Source organism: Microcebus murinus, chromosome 4 (assembly GCF_040939455.1).
Source record: "Microcebus murinus isolate Inina chromosome 4, M.murinus_Inina_mat1.0, whole genome shotgun sequence".
NCBI lineage: Eukaryota > Metazoa > Chordata > Mammalia > Primates > Cheirogaleidae > Microcebus > Microcebus murinus.
Window position 1 is genome coordinate 7863535 of NC_134107.1, and position 18280 is coordinate 7881814.

At 40.5% G+C, this 18280-nt stretch overlaps 1 protein-coding gene across 6 annotated transcripts in view; it reads left to right on the top strand.

Moving 5' to 3' along the window:
* Positions 1-18280, top strand: part of KDM2A (lysine demethylase 2A) — a 125489-nt gene that overhangs the window by 89927 nt on the left and 17282 nt on the right. For all 6 annotated transcript variants that reach the window (XM_012757555.3, XM_012757556.3, XM_012757554.3 and 3 more), the window contains 4 exons: positions 395-548; positions 2370-2485; positions 6724-6850; positions 9453-9847. In XM_012757555.3, coding sequence (XP_012613009.1) covers positions 395-548; positions 2370-2485; positions 6724-6850; positions 9453-9847 — 792 coding nt within the window. The remainder of the gene's footprint in view (positions 1-394; positions 549-2369; positions 2486-6723; positions 6851-9452; positions 9848-18280) is intronic.

Genomic DNA, 18280 nt, shown 5'->3' on the forward strand with positions numbered 1-18280 from the left:
CTACCTTGGGAACAAAGCAACCCAGACCAGTCTTTTGAAGATACTGTACCCAACTGACTGCGTTTTAGGACTCTAGAGGTCAGTCAGGGGTGTATAAAGGACTACCTAGGTGTAATGAACCAAATGCCCTTCTTCTCTCTGAGTCCCACATGGGTTCTGGGTTCTGCAGTCAAACCCCAGGGAGGCCCCAATGCTGTGTGATCAAGTAGAGGACAAGAAAGATCTACTTCCTTGGGACTTTTAGAGTTTCTCAAATAGTCAAGTTCTTTAGGCTGGGAGAATTGCTAGTCTGTCTTCTACCTGGAGGTCTTAATTTTGTACCTGTTTATCAGTTGAGGGAGATGACTGGGTCATGTCAATGGCTGTTAACAGACTCAAGTTTTTTAACTCACAGGTCTTCTGGCTCATCCCCCCTACAGCCCACAACCTGGAGCTGTACGAGAATTGGCTGCTGTCAGGGAAACAGGGAGACATCTTTCTGGGTGACCGGGTGTCAGATTGCCAGCGCATTGAGCTCAAGCAGGGCTATACCTTCGTCATTCCCTCAGGTAAGTGAAATGGGGAAAAGTGGGTTGTTTAGCCACTTTTCTTTTCTTAAAAAGAGATTAATGGATTACCACCAAGAGTGGTTATGATGTTAGGTGGAGAAAAAACAGTGGTATCTTTTCCTGTCATTAGGGAATATTTTTAAAAGAAGTGATTTTTTTTTCCAATAAAGGTGTATCTGAATTGCCAGCAAAAGCTTTTCAGGCCGGGCGCGGTGGCTCACGCCTGTAATCCTAGCTCTCTGGGAGGCCGAGGCGGGCGGATTGCTCGAGGTCAGGAGTTCGAAACCAGCCTGAGCAAGAGCAAGACCCCGTCTCTACTATAAATAGAAAGAAATTAATTGGCCAACTAACATATATACAAAAAATTAGCCGGGCATGGTGGCGAATGCCTGTAGTCCCAGCTACTTGGGAGGCTGAGGCAGGAGGATTGCTTGAGCCAGGAGTTTGAGGTTGCTGTGAGCTAGGCTGACGCCATGGCACTCACTCTAGCCTGGGCAACAAAGCGAGACTCTGTCTCAAAAAAAAAAAAAAAGCTTTTCAGATCTACACATTTGGGCCCCACATTAGCTTTAGTAATTCAGAATGTCTATAGATAGGACCTGTTCTGCATGTGATATACAACCTACAGAGATGAAGAGCTACCTTCTCTTCTAGGGAATGGCTGTGAAGGCTAGAGCACTGAATCAGGAATATTTTTGATAAAGTCATTAGTTCTAAAATAAGTGCTTATGGAAGAGCATATGGCTGGGCACAATGGCTCATGCCTGTCATCCCAACATTTTGGGAGGCCAAGATGAGAGGATCACTTGAGTCCAGGAGTTTGACACTAGCCTGAGCAGCATAATGAGACCCTGGCTCTAAAAATAAACAAAATTAGCTGGGCATGGTGGCACATGCTGTAATCCTAGCTACTCAGGAGGCTGAGGCAGGAGGATCACTTGAGCCGAGGAGTTAGCGAGCTATGATGACACCACTGTGCGAGCTATGGTGACACCACTGTGCTCTAGATGGGACACAGAGACCCTGTCTTTTAAAAAAAAACAAAAAAAAAACCCACAGATTTTGGAGTCACAGACTTGTGTTAGAATTCTTATGATACATTTACCTGTTAGATACCACTTTGGTCAAATATTTAAATCAGTGTCTCATTTTGTTGTGAGGAGTAAATGAGAATACATGTAAACTATCTTGTGCAGAGCCTGGTTCATAGTTGATGCTCCAGTAAATGGTAGCATTTATTAAGTTTATTATATGCTTGGGCTGGGCGCGGTGGCTCACACCTGTAATCCTAGCACTCTGGGAGGCCGAGGTGGGCGGATTGCTCGAGGTCAGGAGTTCAAAACCAGCCTGAGCAAGAGCGAGACCCTGTCTCTACTATAAATAGAAAGAAATTAATTGGCCAACTAATATATATACAAAAAACTAGCCGGACATGGTGGCGCATGCCTGTAGTCCCAGCTACTCGGGAGGCTGAGGCAGGAGGATTCCTTGAGCCCAGGAGTTTGAGGTTGCTGTGAGCAAGGCTGATGCCATGGCACTCACTCTAGCCTGGGCAACAAAGCGAGACTGTCTCAAAAAAAAAAAGTTTATTATATGCTAAACACTTTACATGTATCTCTCATTTAATGCTCACCAACAATGATATGAGGTATAATTTATCTTGGTTTTATAAAGGAAATTGAGGCTGTGAGAGATTAAGTGATTTGACCAACCACTAAGTAGTAGAATCAGAGTAAAGAACATAATCTAGGGTCTTATACTGAGAGAGCCTTGTTTGTAATGTGTGCTTTCAGCCACTGCCCTCCATTCCCTTTCTTCTAGGCTGGATTCATGCTGTGTATACTCCTACAGACACGTTAGTGTTTGGAGGCAATTTTTTGCATAGCTTCAACATCCCCATGCAATTAAAAATATACAACATTGAAGATAGGACACGGGTAAGTAATTTTATGTAACAGTTGAATTTGAAGAGGTTTACTCCAATTAAGACAGATGTAAGAGATTCATTGATAGTTTGTCAAAACTTCAGTTTTTCTTTAGGTTAACATACAGTGTTGACATTTTTGGAACACAGAGAAGTATAAAATTTTTCTTTTTTATTAAAAGGATTTACATGCTTGGTTTTGGCAACTCTAATTCTTTAAGGTTCTTGGTATCTTGGATTTTTATAGTGCCGAAGATGGACATCTGGTAATTTCTTGAGCCACATTTTTCATTTTTGTTCTTATAGGATAATTTGGTATAATGGAGTTTATCAACTCAGGTTAACAACTTTAAATTCGTGTGTCTTTTTTTACTCTGATTACTGTGATTATGGTCAATGAACCATTATGGTGCCTATTTTGAAACATTTATTTTTGTTTAGGAGCTACATGTCACCTGATATACAAAATTGATATTGTCGGAGTTACAGGAATTGCCCATTAATCGAATTAAGAGAAGAAACAATGCTTTTTCAATATATTTTATAACAGTGAATTTCTGCTTTTCTGTTAAGAGTAATGTAATGAAACTATACAAAAAATAATAGTTTATTAAGTTTGAAGTTATAATAAAGGGTATATCTGCAAAAATAGGTAAAATGATTCAAATGAGAAAAACATATATAATTTTACAGTAAAATATTCTTGTTTAATTTATCCTGGGAGGTAACCCTACCCACCTGTTATAAAATTTAGTCTGGGCCAGGAGCAGTAGCTCACGCCTGTAATCCTAGCACTCTGGGAGGCTAAGGCGGGTGGATCATTTGAGCTCAGGAGTTCGAGACCAGTCTGAGCAAGAGCGAAACCTCATCTCTACTAAAAATAGAAAGAAATTAGCTGGACAACTAAAAATATATAGAAAAAATTAGCCAGGCATGGTGGCACATGCCTGTAGTCCCAGCTACTTGGGAGGCTGAGGCAGAGGGATCGCTTGAGCCTGAGATCACTTGAGCCCAGGAGTTTGAAGTTGCTGTGAGCTAGGCTGATGCCATGGCACTCTATCCTGGGCAACAGAGTGAGACTCTGTCTCAATCAATGTGTGTGTGTGTGTGTGTAATAAAATTCAGTCTGAAAATTAGTTTTTGAATACATTCCTGTTTTGTAGCTAAAGATACCTAGGACTTAATTGGTTCAGTTTCACAGAAGGAAGAAGGAAATATATATTCAGTAACATAAGTAAAATAAGCACCTTATCTCAGAAAGTTTCCTGCAAACTCTTAGACTGATAAAAAGTGATCGTGATATACCTAATTCCTAGACTTTATTTATTAGAAAATGTCAAATTTCAGGCCAGATGCAGTGGCTCACGCCTGTAATCCTAACACTCTAGGAGGCCGAGGCAGGAGGATTGCTTGAGGTCAGGAGTTTGAGACCAGTCTGAACAAGAGCGAGACCCCGCCATCTCTACTAAAAATAGAAAAAATTAGCTGGGCATGGTGATGCACACCCATATTCCCAGCTACTTGGAAGGCTGAGGCAGGAGGATCACTTGAGACCAGGAATTTGAGGTTGCCGTAAGCTAGGTTTATACCATGGCACTCTAGCCCCGGCAACAAAGAGAGACTGTCTCCAAAAAAAAAGAAAAAGAGGGAGAGATAAGAAAATGTCAAATTTCAGTATCTAACCGTATTTTTCTATTTTTTTGTGTGTGTGACTTAATTCTTTCTTTCCAAATAAGGAATTTTTCTGTGTTGCTATAAAATTTCATTGGGTCCCCTACATATGTGCACATAGCAATTTTTTTATTGCTTTCCATAACCAGCCTTTTATGGGCCAATACCAACCTTCTATCCATTTACTATGTTACTAATCTCTATAAACTTATAAAGTTTTATTTAAAAGAGAATGTATAAAGAATGCTTTGCAAAAAGAAATATAAAGCGTGTTGTAAACAAGGCAATGTTTTGGTTACTTTTCCCATACCAGTATAGAAATTTACTATTTGAACTTAAGTGTTGGTAATTATTCTGATAGTGCTTAAAGGCTCAGTAATTTTGTAATGGGGATTTATTAAAAAACTTTCAAAAAAACTTGTAACCAAGTCTTAGAAATTGATATGCTCTGTGCTTTTTGGCAGCACAGGGAAAAATGTAATGAGGGCAGGTTAGGTGTGTGATATCTTGGCTGTTGTTAATACAGTCTCATGAGTTATAAGTAAAAACTCAAAATTTTAATGCCATTATTTTATTTTATATTTTCATCCCTTTTTTATTTCCTTCTTTCCTACCTTCTTGTTTATTTATTTATTTATTTGTATTTTTTTTAGATGTGAGGTCTTGCTCTGTCACTCAGACTGGAGTGAGTGCAGTGGCCCGATCATAGCTCACTGTAACCTCGAACTACTGGGCCCAAGCAATCCTCCTGCCTCAGCCTCCAGAGTAGCCAGGACTACAGTCATCGGCCACCATGACCAGCTAATTTATTTATTTATTTATTTATTTTGGTACAGGTGGAGTCTCGTTATGTTGACCAGGCTGGTCTTGAACTCCTGGGCTCAAACAATCCTCCCACTTGGTCCCCCAAAATGCTGGGCTTGCAGGCATGTGCCACTGCACCGGCCTTACTTGACTTTTACATAAGGGAGTAACCCTTCTAGTTGTTAAAGCTGTAGCCACATAAGAGACCCAGATTCAGGGTCTGGCTGCTCTACATTGGAAAAATAATTGGGGTAGACCATGAAAAATATGCCTCTCTAGCCTCACAATGAGGAAGTGATCTTATTCCTTAATGATGCCCTATGACCTTGTGAAAGCTTTTGAAAAGGGGCTCTTACACAATTCTCCTTGATTGAGGAAAACTACCTAATGCAGTGCTTTGAAAAGGGGTAGATGAGGTCATCTCTTCAGGATGGGAACATTGTCAGGAGTTGCATGTTCAAAATGATCTTGATTTTGGAAAAGACATAGCACCCCCCCCCCAAAAAAAAAAAGGAAAAAAAAACATGATCTTGAAAGTATTGTTTGGCTTTTTTTTTTTTTTTTTTTGAGACAGAGTCTCACTCTGTTGCCTAGGCTAGAGTGCCGTGGCATCAGCCGAGTTCACAGCAACCTCAAACTCCTGGGCTCAAGCAATTCTCCTGCCCCAGCCTCCCTAGTACTTAGGACTACAAGCATGCACCACCATGCCTAGCTAATTTTTTCTACATATTTTTAGCTAATTTCTTTCTTTTTTTTTTCTTTTTTCAATAGAGACGGGGTCTCGATCTTGCTCGGGTTGGTCTCGAATTCCTGAGCTCAAACGATCCTCCCGCCTCTGCCTCCCAGAGTGCTAGGATTACAGGCGTGAGCCACCACTCCTGGCCTTGGCTTATTCTTTTGAAAGATGGCCTCTGTAAAAGAAGGGGGCAAAATATATTTAGGATAGTCTCCATTATTGATTTTTATAACTGATTAATCCATGCTTATTTTCCTTGAGTATGGCAGATCTAAAGAATATGTCTTTTTATTATTATCCAGCTGAAAAAATAATAAAAGTGCTCTTTGTGGGAGAATAGAAAGAAAACTAATACCACTTTTGGAAGAGAATGGAAAGAAAACTAAAGACAGTGGTTGATTAGGCCATATGGAACATTAATCTGATTTGTGGACATACCATCTTGGCAAATTACAAAGTATGAGAGAGGCAAGCTGAGAGCTGATGGTGGGGAAAGTACCCAGTCTTGTGTCCTAAGCTAGACACAGCTTGAGAATGAGTCTCTAATCATACTTTAATATAATGTAATGACCTAATGTGAACATATAATTTCATCTCATGTCCTGTTTTTCCATTAGATTCTTTGTTCCATGGCCTTCTGATTCAGAGTAAAGCTATAGTATAGCAAGAGTGCTTGGCATGGCATGCCTTTGTATCCCAAGAACCCTAAAATAATGTCCTCAAGTACTTTGTGTCTTTCTGTAACATTTTACTCTTTATCCCAAAACCCAAAATTTCTTTTTGGTGCTTTTCCACTCATTGGTGGTTCTAAATGGTCTTTTCAAGTACCTATTGTCTTTAGCAGTTGTTTCCTAAGACCAACATTTTCTAAATTGACAGATCAACTTAAGTTCTTGCTTCATATGCCAACCTGGGTTTTCAGATATACTGGTGAGAGTTCTTCCTCGGTTAATAACTGTAATAATTCAGGGGTTTTTTTGTACTCTTTTTCCTTGAAAATTGTCATCACTTTACTTTTCTCTTATTATATTTCTGTGTAGGTTCCAAATAAGTTTCGATATCCATTCTACTATGAGATGTGTTGGTATGTGTTGGAGCGCTATGTGTACTGCATAACCAACCGCTCCCACTTAACGAAGGAATTTCAGAAAGAATCCCTCAGCATGGGTAAGTTTTCTGCCTGTATGAACTTTTGTGTGTGTGTGTTTGTTTTGAGACAGAGTCTTTCGCTGTCACCCAGGGCTAGAGTCACCCTCAGTCCTAAGGGGTGCTTTGTGTGCTTTCACATATTGGGTGAGCATTTATTTTCAAATGAGAATAGAAACTATGGGTAAAGTTATGCAGTAAAAGGAAAATGCTAAAGCACAAATTATCTTACATGAAGATCCAATAGACATGTGTGATTTGAGGATATTACAGTGTTGGCTCCTTACCAGTTTAAAACATGAAACAGTCTAAAAAGTAGTGGTGAAATCACAACAGTAGGGGGATCATAGCTCATTGCAACCTCAAACTAACTCCTGGGCTTAAGTGATCATCCCATCTCAGCTTTCTGAGTAGCTGGAACTACAAGCACATGCCACCATGCCTGGCTAATTTTTCTATTTTTTGTAGAGACTGGGTCTTGCTATGTTGCCCAGGCTGGTGTTGAACTCCTGGGCTCAAGCAGTCCTCCTGCCTTGGCCTCCTAAAGTGCTAGGATTATAGGCATGAGACACCACGCCTGGCCCCTATGAACTTTCAAGACTACCCCTTAGGACTGAGGGTGAGGACAGGAATATTCAGTATGCTAGGTTTGTTTTTTTGTTGTTGTTGTTAACTTCTTTTTTCTTTTTTTTTTTTTTTAAGTTGTTCACTGATATATGCTTTTGCTCACTTAGTTATTAATATATTTTCGGTTTTTTTACTTATCTATTTATAAGTACCAAATTCACTCATTGGAATTGAATACTAATTACCCACCTAGATGTGAATTACTGGCTAAATGAAATACTTTGGGTCTGATCTCTGTCTGAGTTGCTAGTACTTAGCTTCTCATGAAAGATGATCAGTTGTCTGATATGTTTTGTTGTATAAAGTATGGTTGGTCTTCAGCACAATAAAAACTAAGAATATATGATCAAAATAAACTATTATATTCCAAGCACTATACTAAGCAGTTTACGTACATTGAATTCTTATCATTACCTTTGTGGTAGGTATTATTATCCTCATTTTACAAATGGGGACGTTAAGGTTCAAGGAGATTTAAAAATGTGTCCATAATCTTACAGTTAATAAGTGGCAAAGCCACATCTTGAACAGGGTTGGTCACACTCTACAGTCTATGCTCTTAACCTGTGTGCTTAATGTTTACCCAACATCTATCAAGAGAAATGTTTCATTAGATGACAGAGTAGTTTCAGTATACATTTTTAGACTGTTCCATGTTTTAAACTGGCAAGGAGCCAACATTGTAATATCCCGGTATCGTACATATCTATCGAATTTTCAAGCAAGATACTTTGTGCTTTAACATTGTCCTTTTACTGCATAAATTTATCCATAGTTTATATTCTCATTTGAAAACGAATGCTCACCCAATATGTGAAAGCAAGATACAGAATTGTATATGCAGCATGATCCCAATCTTATTTAAAAATACATCTAATCAAGTCACACCTGCAGATGGCACACACCTGGAGTCTCAGTCACTTGGGAGGCTGAGGTGGGAGGACCTCATGAGCCTAGGAGTTGGAGACCAGCCTAGACAACATGGCGAGATCTTGTCTCAAAAAACCCCACAAATATCTCGTCAAAGTCACACATATGCATAGAAAAAGATGGAAAGAAATACATTGCAGTGTTTAGTGTTTATCCCAGGGTAGAGGGATAGGAATGACTTATTTATTTCTTTGCACCTTCTTACATTTTCTAAATTATTGATAGTAAATATATATTACTTTCATAATAATAAAAAAGACCAGGCCGGGCGTGGTGGCTCACACCCATAATCCTAACACTCTGGGAGGCCAAGGTGGTGGATCTCTTAAGGTTAGGAGTTCGAAATCAGCCTGAGCAAGAGCGACCCTGTCTCTACTAAAAATAGAAAGAAATTAATTGGCCAACTAATATATATACAAAAAATTAGCCAGGCATGGTGGCACATGCCTGTAGTCCCAGCTATTCAGGAGGCTGAGGGAGAAGGATTGCTTGAGCCCAGGAGTTTGAGGTTGCTGTGACCTAGGCTGACCCCATGGCACTCTAGCCCAAGCAACAGAGTGAGACTCTGTCTCAAAAAAAAAAAAAAAAAAATCTTCCTTTTCAAAATAGTCACTTTGTTTTGTTTTTTATGTTGCTAGGATTTCCATTCCAAAGCTTAATTTTATGATCAAAATTTAGGACAAAACTACTTTTAAATCTATGTGCTTTATACTGTCTATTCTTTTAAAAGATAATGAAATCATAATCCCAAAATCAAGCTTAAATTTGAAACTGATTTACAGCCACTTTCATAAGTAACTGGTTTCTATTTAAAAGAGTCCTTCCCAAACTTTTAAAAATCCAATTGACCATTACCTCAGTTGTCGTACTAAGTCAGGATCCTATTTCTGCCTTTACCTGTGATTTTCAACACCGGACAAATGAGTTGGAATAAGGAGAGAGCATTATTTAAATGTGATAATTTTGTCATTTATAACCTCAAGGCCCCTACCATGATGACAATTTATCTTGTTGATCACATGGCCAAGTACCATGTTCTTACTGCAGTTTTTCTTCCTATTGGTAGATTTGGAATTAAATGGGTTGGAGTCTGGAAATGGGGATGAAGAAGGAGTGGATCGAGAACCCCGACGCTTGAGCAGCAGGCGTTCTGTCCTCACTAGCCCTGTAGCAAATGGAGTCAACCTGGATTATGATGGACTGGGCAAAACCTGCCGAAGTCTTCCAAGTCTGAAGAAAACTTTGTCTGGGGACTCATCCTCTGACTCTAGCCGGAGCTCCCACAATGGCCAGGTGTGGGATCCCCAGTGTAGCCCTCGAAAGGACAGGCAAGTGCATCTGACCCATTTTGAGCTTGAAGGCCTTCGCTGCCTTGTAGATAAGTTGGAGTCTCTGCCACTGCACAAGAAATGTGTCCCCACAGGGATAGAAGATGAAGATGCTCTCATTGCTGACGTAAAGGTAAGGTTTTGTTATGTTGCTTGACAGCTATTAATCTGGCTAGGGCAATTGGTTCCTGGATTCAAAAGGAGAAAGTACAGGAATTTTGAGTAATTTCTGGTTTGACCAGAGAGGAGTTAATATGTACATGTGTTTGTTAGTGCTGCTCAATGTTTCAATTCCTAGAATGAGGTTAAGTCCCTGTTTGGAAAATACTAACATTTTATGTGTTCATTGAGGACTTAAATTTAGCCCTAAAAGCCTAGATTTCTGACTGACCCCAAAAGTAAAGGAGAATCCCAAAAAGTGTTTGTTACTTTAAACTTAGGTTGCTCTCAGATAAAGAGCCTATTGCAGGCCGGGCGAGGTGGCTCACGTCTGTAATCCTAGCACTCTGGGAGGCCGAGGCGTGCAGATTGCTCGAGGTCAGGAGTTCGAAACCAGCCTGAGCAAGAGTGAGATCCCGTCTCTACTATAAATAGAAAGAAATTAATTGGCCAACTAATATATATATAGAAAAAATTAGCCGGGCATGGTGGCTCATGCCTGTAGTCCCAGCAACTTGGGAGGCTGAGGCAGGAGGATTGCTTGAGCCCAGGAGTTTGAGGTTACTGTAAGCTAGGCTGATGATGCCACGGCACTCACTCTAGCCTGGGCAACAAAGTGAGACTCTGTCTAAAAAAAAAAAAGCCTATTGCAGGACAAAAGTGGCTGAAAGCAGGCTGGTTTATATTGAGTAGCTTTAGCATCTGTAGTTTCAAATTTATGTAGTATTAAGACTTAAATACATTGGGACAGCTTCTGAGAAAAGTGTTAATGGCTTTATCAAGTTTCTTCATATTGTATATATTGTTTTCTTTTTCAAGAGGTCTCTAACATTAGTATTCTTCAAAGCCTACCCCATCCCTCATGTATTAGCCTCAAAGAAATGAGCTTATTTTTGAGGAATCCAAATTTGAACCCTCTAAACTAGAGGGAATTCTTTTAACCACTTCGAGGGGAGACGGCGCTCACCGGCCACAAAACCTTGCCCACAGCCGGCACTCGTAGTCCGCACAGTAGTTTGTGCTGTGCATTAACAATGAATCCGTTTTGCTCTTGTGTGATGAGGAAAACTTTAAAGCACTGAAAGCTTGTTTTACTTTACAGGCAGCTTTACTTATAATGTAAATCAGAATAGGTAACATATACATATATTTTTTATTATGTTATTTTTAAATGTTCACAATTTTATTTTGATAAGTGAAAAATTAGAAAGGCATATCACGGCTGTTGGCTAAAGTCGATGCTCAGCTGTGCGCCTTCATATCATGGCTGTCGACTAAAGTCCGTTCATCTGTGGCTATCAACTATAGTTGATGCTTGTACCGAAGTGGTTAAGTCTTTCCTCATAAATAACCATTAAGGTGAACACCAAAAAGTGTAAAGCTGGGAATAACAATTTTCTTTTAAACTCAGTGTTTGGAAGTATGTCTTGGGTGCAGGACATGGTTTGTGTATTAGAAAGTTAGTCCACAATTTGTAGTAAGCGTTTTTTAAAAAATCTGTCACATAGATTATTTTAAGAACTTTTAGGGAATAATTTTGGGGCTTCAATGATGGTAGGCTAAATGTTTTGTAATAGGTCTTTCCTGTCCCTGATTACTGATCCAGGTTTTCCGTGGTCACCATATAGCCAGCTGAGGTGCTCCACAGCTTCTGCCAGCCATCTCAGAAAAGAATTCCAGAGACTGGGATGGGACCACATCTTTTTTTTTTTTTCTTTTTATAATTGACATTTTAATTATATCTTACATTGTTTATGCATCAGTGAAAAGACAATAAATAACAAAGGCTAACAGGGTGGTAACTTGGTGAGATTGGTCCTCTTCAGTAGTGATAGAAGCTGGACAGTTGGTATTAGAGTTTGTTTTTGAAAGATTTGCTATAGAAGAGGCAGGTGGTATAATTGTGGCTTGTATTTAGGGGAGGAAATGACAAAATTTCAGTCTTATTTCTGTAATGATTAATGTGAAACAAGTCAAATATAGCCATATTTTTCCACACTTACAAACTAGATCCCAGACTCATTTCATAACCGTGAATGAGCAAAGGACATTTAAATTTTTCTTTTCCATTGTGGTAGTACTTACTTAATCGTATAATCCTATCAGTTTGATTGAGTGTAACATCCTTTTACAGAATTCTCTTTTTATGTAGTTATTCCATCATTGAAGCATGTGGGAAACTTTAAGTTGTGACTTTTGAGACTTGTTTAATTTGTATAACTGTTGTTAACACTAAGAAGATAGGTTTCTAAGATTGTATCTCATAATAATTCTCTTGGCCTGGGTATTTATATTTGTGATTCATGAAAAAGAAAAACATCTTTGCAGCCCTAGGATATGTCTATAGTTAGATTTGACTCCATTGAACCCTTGTAGAAAGCCATATTATAATCTAGTATAATCAATTGTACAAGGTCAAGTGTGGTAGAAATATATAAGTAAAACCATTGGAGTAGTTCAAAGCTAAATAAGGAGATTTGAGGAGACAGAGTGATACAGTGGTATACCAGGGAAAAATGTATTAATAGAAAGATTTAGGTCAGTTATTAAGCAAAAAGTATGAAGAGGAATGAGTTAAGAGACAACCAAAGAGGCCTGGTGCGGTGGCTCATGCCTGTAATCCTAGCACTCTGGGAGGCCAAGGCGGGTGGATCGTTTGAGCTCAGGAGTTCAAGACCAGCCTGAACAAGAGCGAGACCCCGTCTCTACCAAAAATAGAAAAAATTAGCCAGGCATGGTGGTGCATGCCTGTAGTCCCAGCTACTCGGGAGGCTGAGGCAGGAGGATCGCTTGAGCCCAGGAGTTTGAGGTTGCTATGAGCTAGGCTGACGCCACGGCACTCTAGCCCGGGCAACAGAGTAAGATCTGTCTCAAAAAAATTAAAAAATAACAAAAGACAACTAAAGAGACCTTCTAGCATTATGAAAGTGTCCGGAGAGAGCTTCCTTGTGTTTATCAGGGATTGCTGGAAACTATGGCTGCCACTGGGTAAAATACAGTGGGAGAGGCCAGAGCATGAAGAATGAGTGGCCAGAGGGGTATCTGCATAGGCTGACAGTTTTTGCATTCTCCCTCTGGAGACTAGTCCACGTCTTCTCATTTACCTAAAACCATAGTCAAAATGCAGCCAGCATCAGAAGGCGACAGATTTAGCTCCCAGCTCTGCAGGTAGTTTCACTGAAGAGCAAATTAGATTAATTATTCCTATATTTGACCAGTTATATTTAATCCAGAGTTCAGATATAACGAGCTTAGAGCTTGAATACCTTTAGAATCTGAGCACTCAAAAGAAAGAAGCACTAGATTGGGTAGATGCTGAATCACTGCATAGCTAAGGGCTCTGCAGTGCTAGATAACTTGGTGCTTGTAGCACTGATGGCTACACTGCAGTAGGGAACAAAGCACAAAAAGTTTACCCTTCCTGCAGAGAGAGGAGTTGTTTCCTATTGTGACCTATCTGGATTTCAGACATAACTTGTAGAAGAGATGAGAAGAAAAGTGAGATGAGATATTCATAATTACATATTCCCTGGGGAAAAACCTCATTTAGTATAGTGTTAAAAGGGTTTTAAAGATCTAAAAGGTTAAGTTCTACAATATTGAAGAAAGAATTATAAATATAGAGTTGGAAGGAGATTAAATGAAAAATGAGGCATTAAAAAGTGTTGACTTATTGGTAAAGTTAATCAGTGTGTATAAAGCTCTGTTTGGGAAGGGTATAGGTAACCTTGACTCCTGAGAATGTACTATAGAATGGGGTTTGCTCCTGCTGTGAAATATTCTCACATTTCTCAAATTGAAAAGTATCCTTGATATATATTGAATAAAAGGCAAGACATGGAACAGAATGTGTAGTACAATTCCATTAATGTTAGAAAAAATCTGTGTGTGTTTGTGCATTGCAGGGTACCTGGAAGGGGGTACCCCAAGCTGCTGATGGTAGGGCACAGCAGGGTAATGGAAGGCAGCTGGAAGAATTTGAATTTTTAACCAGACTCCATTGTTTTATTTGTGTTTATTTTGGTGATAAAGGACTTCTTAACATATATATAAGCTTTTAATATAGCAATGTATCTGGCTGCCCAGCTCACTTAATGAAACAAATGCAGTGTCGTTGAATATTTTTCTACTTTTCTATTTTCTCTGAAGCTTTTTTTTTTTTTTTTGAGACAGAGTCTCGCTTTGTTGCCCAGGCTAAAGTGAGTGCCATGGCGTCAGTCTGGCTCACAGCAACCTCAAACTCCTGGGCTCAAGCAATCCTGCTGCCTCAGCCTCCTGAGTAGCTGGGACTAACAGGCACACGCCACCATGCCTGGCTAATTTTTTGTATATATATTAGTTGGCCAATTAATTTCTTTTTTTTTTTTTTTTTTTTTTTTTGAGACAGAGTCTCACTTTGTTGCCTAGGCTAGAGTGAGTGCAGTGGCGTCAGCCTAGCTCACAGCAACCTCAGACTCCTGGGCTCAAGCGATCCTTCTGTCTCAGCCTCCCAAGTAGCTGGGACTACAGGCATGCGCCACCATGCCCGGCTAATTTTTTCTATATATATTAGTTGGCCAATTAGTTTCTTTCTATTTATAGTAGAGACGGGGTCTCGCTCTTGCTCAGGCTGGTTTTGAACTCCCGACCTCGAGCAATCCGCCCGCCTCGGCCTCCCAGAGAGCTAGGATTACAGGCGTGAGCCACCACGCCCGGCCTAATTAATTTCTTTATAGTAGAGACGGGGTCTCGCTCTTGCTCAGGCGGGTTTCGAACTCCTGACCTCAAGCAATCCTCCCACCTTGGCCTCCCAGAGTGCTAGGATGAAACATTTTGATAAGCCTGCCAATCATAATATTCTGTGACTTTTGGGCAAGTTACTAAATTTATGAAAGCCTGTTTTCTCCTGTATTAAATATCTCTGTGATTTGGGAATGATAGTGAAAGGTGAAAAAAAGAAGAAAAAATAAATAAGAAAGAGAATGAATTTTTTCTATAATTAAAAATATATATATCTCCACGGGATTATAAAAATACTAGTAAAATACTTAATAAGCAAGAAAAAAAATTAGATGTTACAAATCTATGAAATTCCTTTATTCCACTGCTATGAAAAATGCCTGCCTACTTTGCCAAGCACCAGACGGTGCTGGGAAAACCATGCGGACATGCTATGATCACAGCCCTCAGGACCTTATATTCTAGGGCTGGAGCAGACATCTAAGTAAGCTAAGAAATAAGTGCAGTCAAGGTTTACAGGTGCTTGTCATGACACAGGGCATAGAACAAACACTGAGGGAGGGTGGCAGAGTCTATCCTGTGAGAGGGGGGGTACCAGTCTTCTTAATTTATCAGCTAATAAACTTTCTTGGTATAGAATACAAGTGTATTGGTACAACATTAAAAGGTTTCAGTTTATAAATTGGAAAATTGTTCTTTGTGGTACAATAGGCTACTGCTGCTCTTATCTAAGATTTTAACATTTTATTTTGTAACTGTGATTTAGAAATTTACATTAGGCTCCATCCCAGGAGTAAGATAGGACTGAAGCAAATAACTCCAGAAATACTAATCAGGGATTTTCTTCATCTGACATTTTGGGGGTGATTCTGACACCAAGAGAACTGGTAGAAGACCTAATAATAATTACCTCTTATTCCATTAAACTAGTTTTTTTTTTTAAAGCAACCTATACAAATAAAACTTCACTTACAAGTTTTACTAACAATATATTTGTAATAATTCATACATTCATAATAAAAAGTTTTAAATCTAATTCAGTTATGAGGAATCTAAGGTTAAGTTAAAATATATATAATTCTTTAAAATATTTTCGGGCCGGGCGTGGTGGCTCATGCCTATAATCCTAGCACTTTGGGAGGCCGAGGCGGGCTGATTGCTCAAGGTCAGGAGTTCGAAGCCAGCCTGAGCGAGACCCTGTCTCTACCAAAAATAGAAATAAATTAATTGACCAACTAAAAATATATATACAAAAAATTAGCCGGGCATGGTGGCGCATGCCTGTAGTCCCAGCTACTCGGGAGGCTGAGGCAGTAGGATCGCTGAGCCCCGGAGATTGAGGTTGCTGTGAGCCAGGCTGACGCCACGGCACTCACTCTTCTAGCCTGGGCAACAAAGTGAGACTCTGTCTCAAAAAAATAAAATAAAATATTTTCATCATATTCCTGTATTGTATAATATGGTCTTATCTTTGTCGCCTGTATTCTTTTATTCTGCATCAATGTAGGGGGGAAATTAGGGTTTGTTTAATTTGTGATTTGGAAACTTACTAGGAGTGATTTTCTTAGCGCCCTATCTGGCTTTTGTCCTTCCCTGGTGGCCTCTAGAATTTGTATTCTCTACAACTTGAACTTGTATTTGTTTTGGAGTAACATGTTTCTATTAAGTATTTGTTCTTGGCTGGGTGTGATGGCTCAAGCCTGTAATCCTAGCGCTCTGGAAGGCCGAGGTGGGAGGATCGCTCAAGGTCAGGAATTCGAGACCAGACTAAGCAAGAGCAAGACCCCGTCTCTACTAAAAATAGAAAGAAATTAATTGGCCAACTAAAAATATATAGAAAAAATTAGCCGGGCATGGTGGCGCATGCCTGTAGTCCCAGCTACTCGGGAGGCTGAGGCGGGAGGATTGCTTGAGTCCAGAAGTTTGAGGTTGCTGTGAGCTAAGCTGATGCCATGGCACTCTAGCCCAAGCAAGAGAAGTGAGACCCTGTCTCAAGAAAAAAAAAAAGTATTTGTTCTTCACTATCCTTCTAGGTTAGATAGCACTGAAGATAAAAATAAGCATTTTCCAAAGAAGATCTCTCATTAGCTAGATCACTGTTAAGGAAAGCTTTTCAAACAAAATAAGCTGATTGCACTAGGTCTTTGAGTCTTAATGTGCAAGGGAGAGGTTTAGGATTAGGATAAACATATAAGCATTTTCAGGAAGAGCTCAACCAAGAGCAGTGAAGTCCCTCCTTCCCTTGGTCAACTACTGTAAAAATTAACATATGCAGCACTTGGCAGTAAAGTGCCCAGAAAGTGCCCAGACCCCAGAAAGCTTGTTAGGCCACAAATCTCTACAAGAAACTCACTGAAACAACTATCCTGGACATAAGTAAGAATGCATCCAGTGGTAAGAGCTAGATGTTTATGTCAAAGCAGCATCTGCAGAAAGACAAGATATATTTGTGAGGATCTAAAAATTATATAAATTCAGACCCAAACTGCTGGTTAGGCTTCTGTTCCTACCGAGTTTCTCCCATGCTGACGTTTGGTACCCTGTAGTTTGGTACACTGTAGATCACTGGAATCCCGGCCAATACTGCACCTTCCCTTTCTCCTGTAGCCAGAAGAGAGTTTGTGTTCAGTCAGAGCTTTACCCTGGCCAGGATTGGTGCATAGAGGTGTGAGCAACGTGTGTCAATCAAGTGGTTGTAAAAAAAAAAAATGGCAGTGAGGTGTCTGACAGGATGCAGAACTGGCTGCTCCATCTGGGGAATGTCAAGAATGAGGCAGGCAAAACAGACTTGAGTGGAAATGGAAATCTGGGAGTATTGGTACCCTGAGGGTGGTGTCATCTGATGGCCCTGGTTTCCTGCACCTTGTTTAGAGGTAGGACCGTAAAATGTGTGGACCTGAGGTTGGACCTCAGCTGTTTGAGTTGGTCAAGCTCAAACTGCTCAGGGATTGCTGCATAGACATTTCTAGTACTGTACTGTGGTGGAATTCCTTGTTGGAACCAGAGGCAGGCAACTGTTTTAGACGTAGCTAATATGAGATGGCCGTATTTTATTGAATATCTCAGTATTGACTGGAATTTGCCATTTCTGAAGGTTTTTCTGGAACACTCAGGCTGGTTCTGCATGGTGGGCTGGGAGCGTCAGTGAGGGAGATGAAGCAGGCAGTGTGCTGGGCGAGAGATGGTAGCTCAGGAGTTCAGCTCCGGTGCGTGCTTCTGCTAAAAAGGCTGGACGTTGGGCGATGCCCTGTGTTTGCCAAGAGGGGAGCAAGAAATATGTGTGTGCAGCCTGGGAGAGAGCTCTGGTTGTAACAATAAGAGGTGACCCTGAGGGGAAGGGTGTGGACTGAGACAAGGACAAATGTGGGCCAAGGTGCCTAAGTGTAGTCTGCAGAATGAGTTAAAGCCTTCCCTTTTGCTGGCGCCTTCAGAAGTCTGCCACCGGAGCCCTCTGGGGGCTGGCCCTGGCTTCTCCTATTGCAGTGGTGATGGGAGGGAGACGGGGCGGGGGCTGTGGCTGAGCTCCCCTCCCCGGCAGGGCCTCTTCCAATGGCGAAGAAGAGAGCAGTTGCCGAACACACCCCCTCCCAGCTCTGCAGCAGAACGGCTGGGCCGTCTGCCTGGCTGGCTCACTCGAGCTCTGCTCCCCCTCCTGCCATCTTCCGTTGCAAAGCATTTCTGGGAGCTG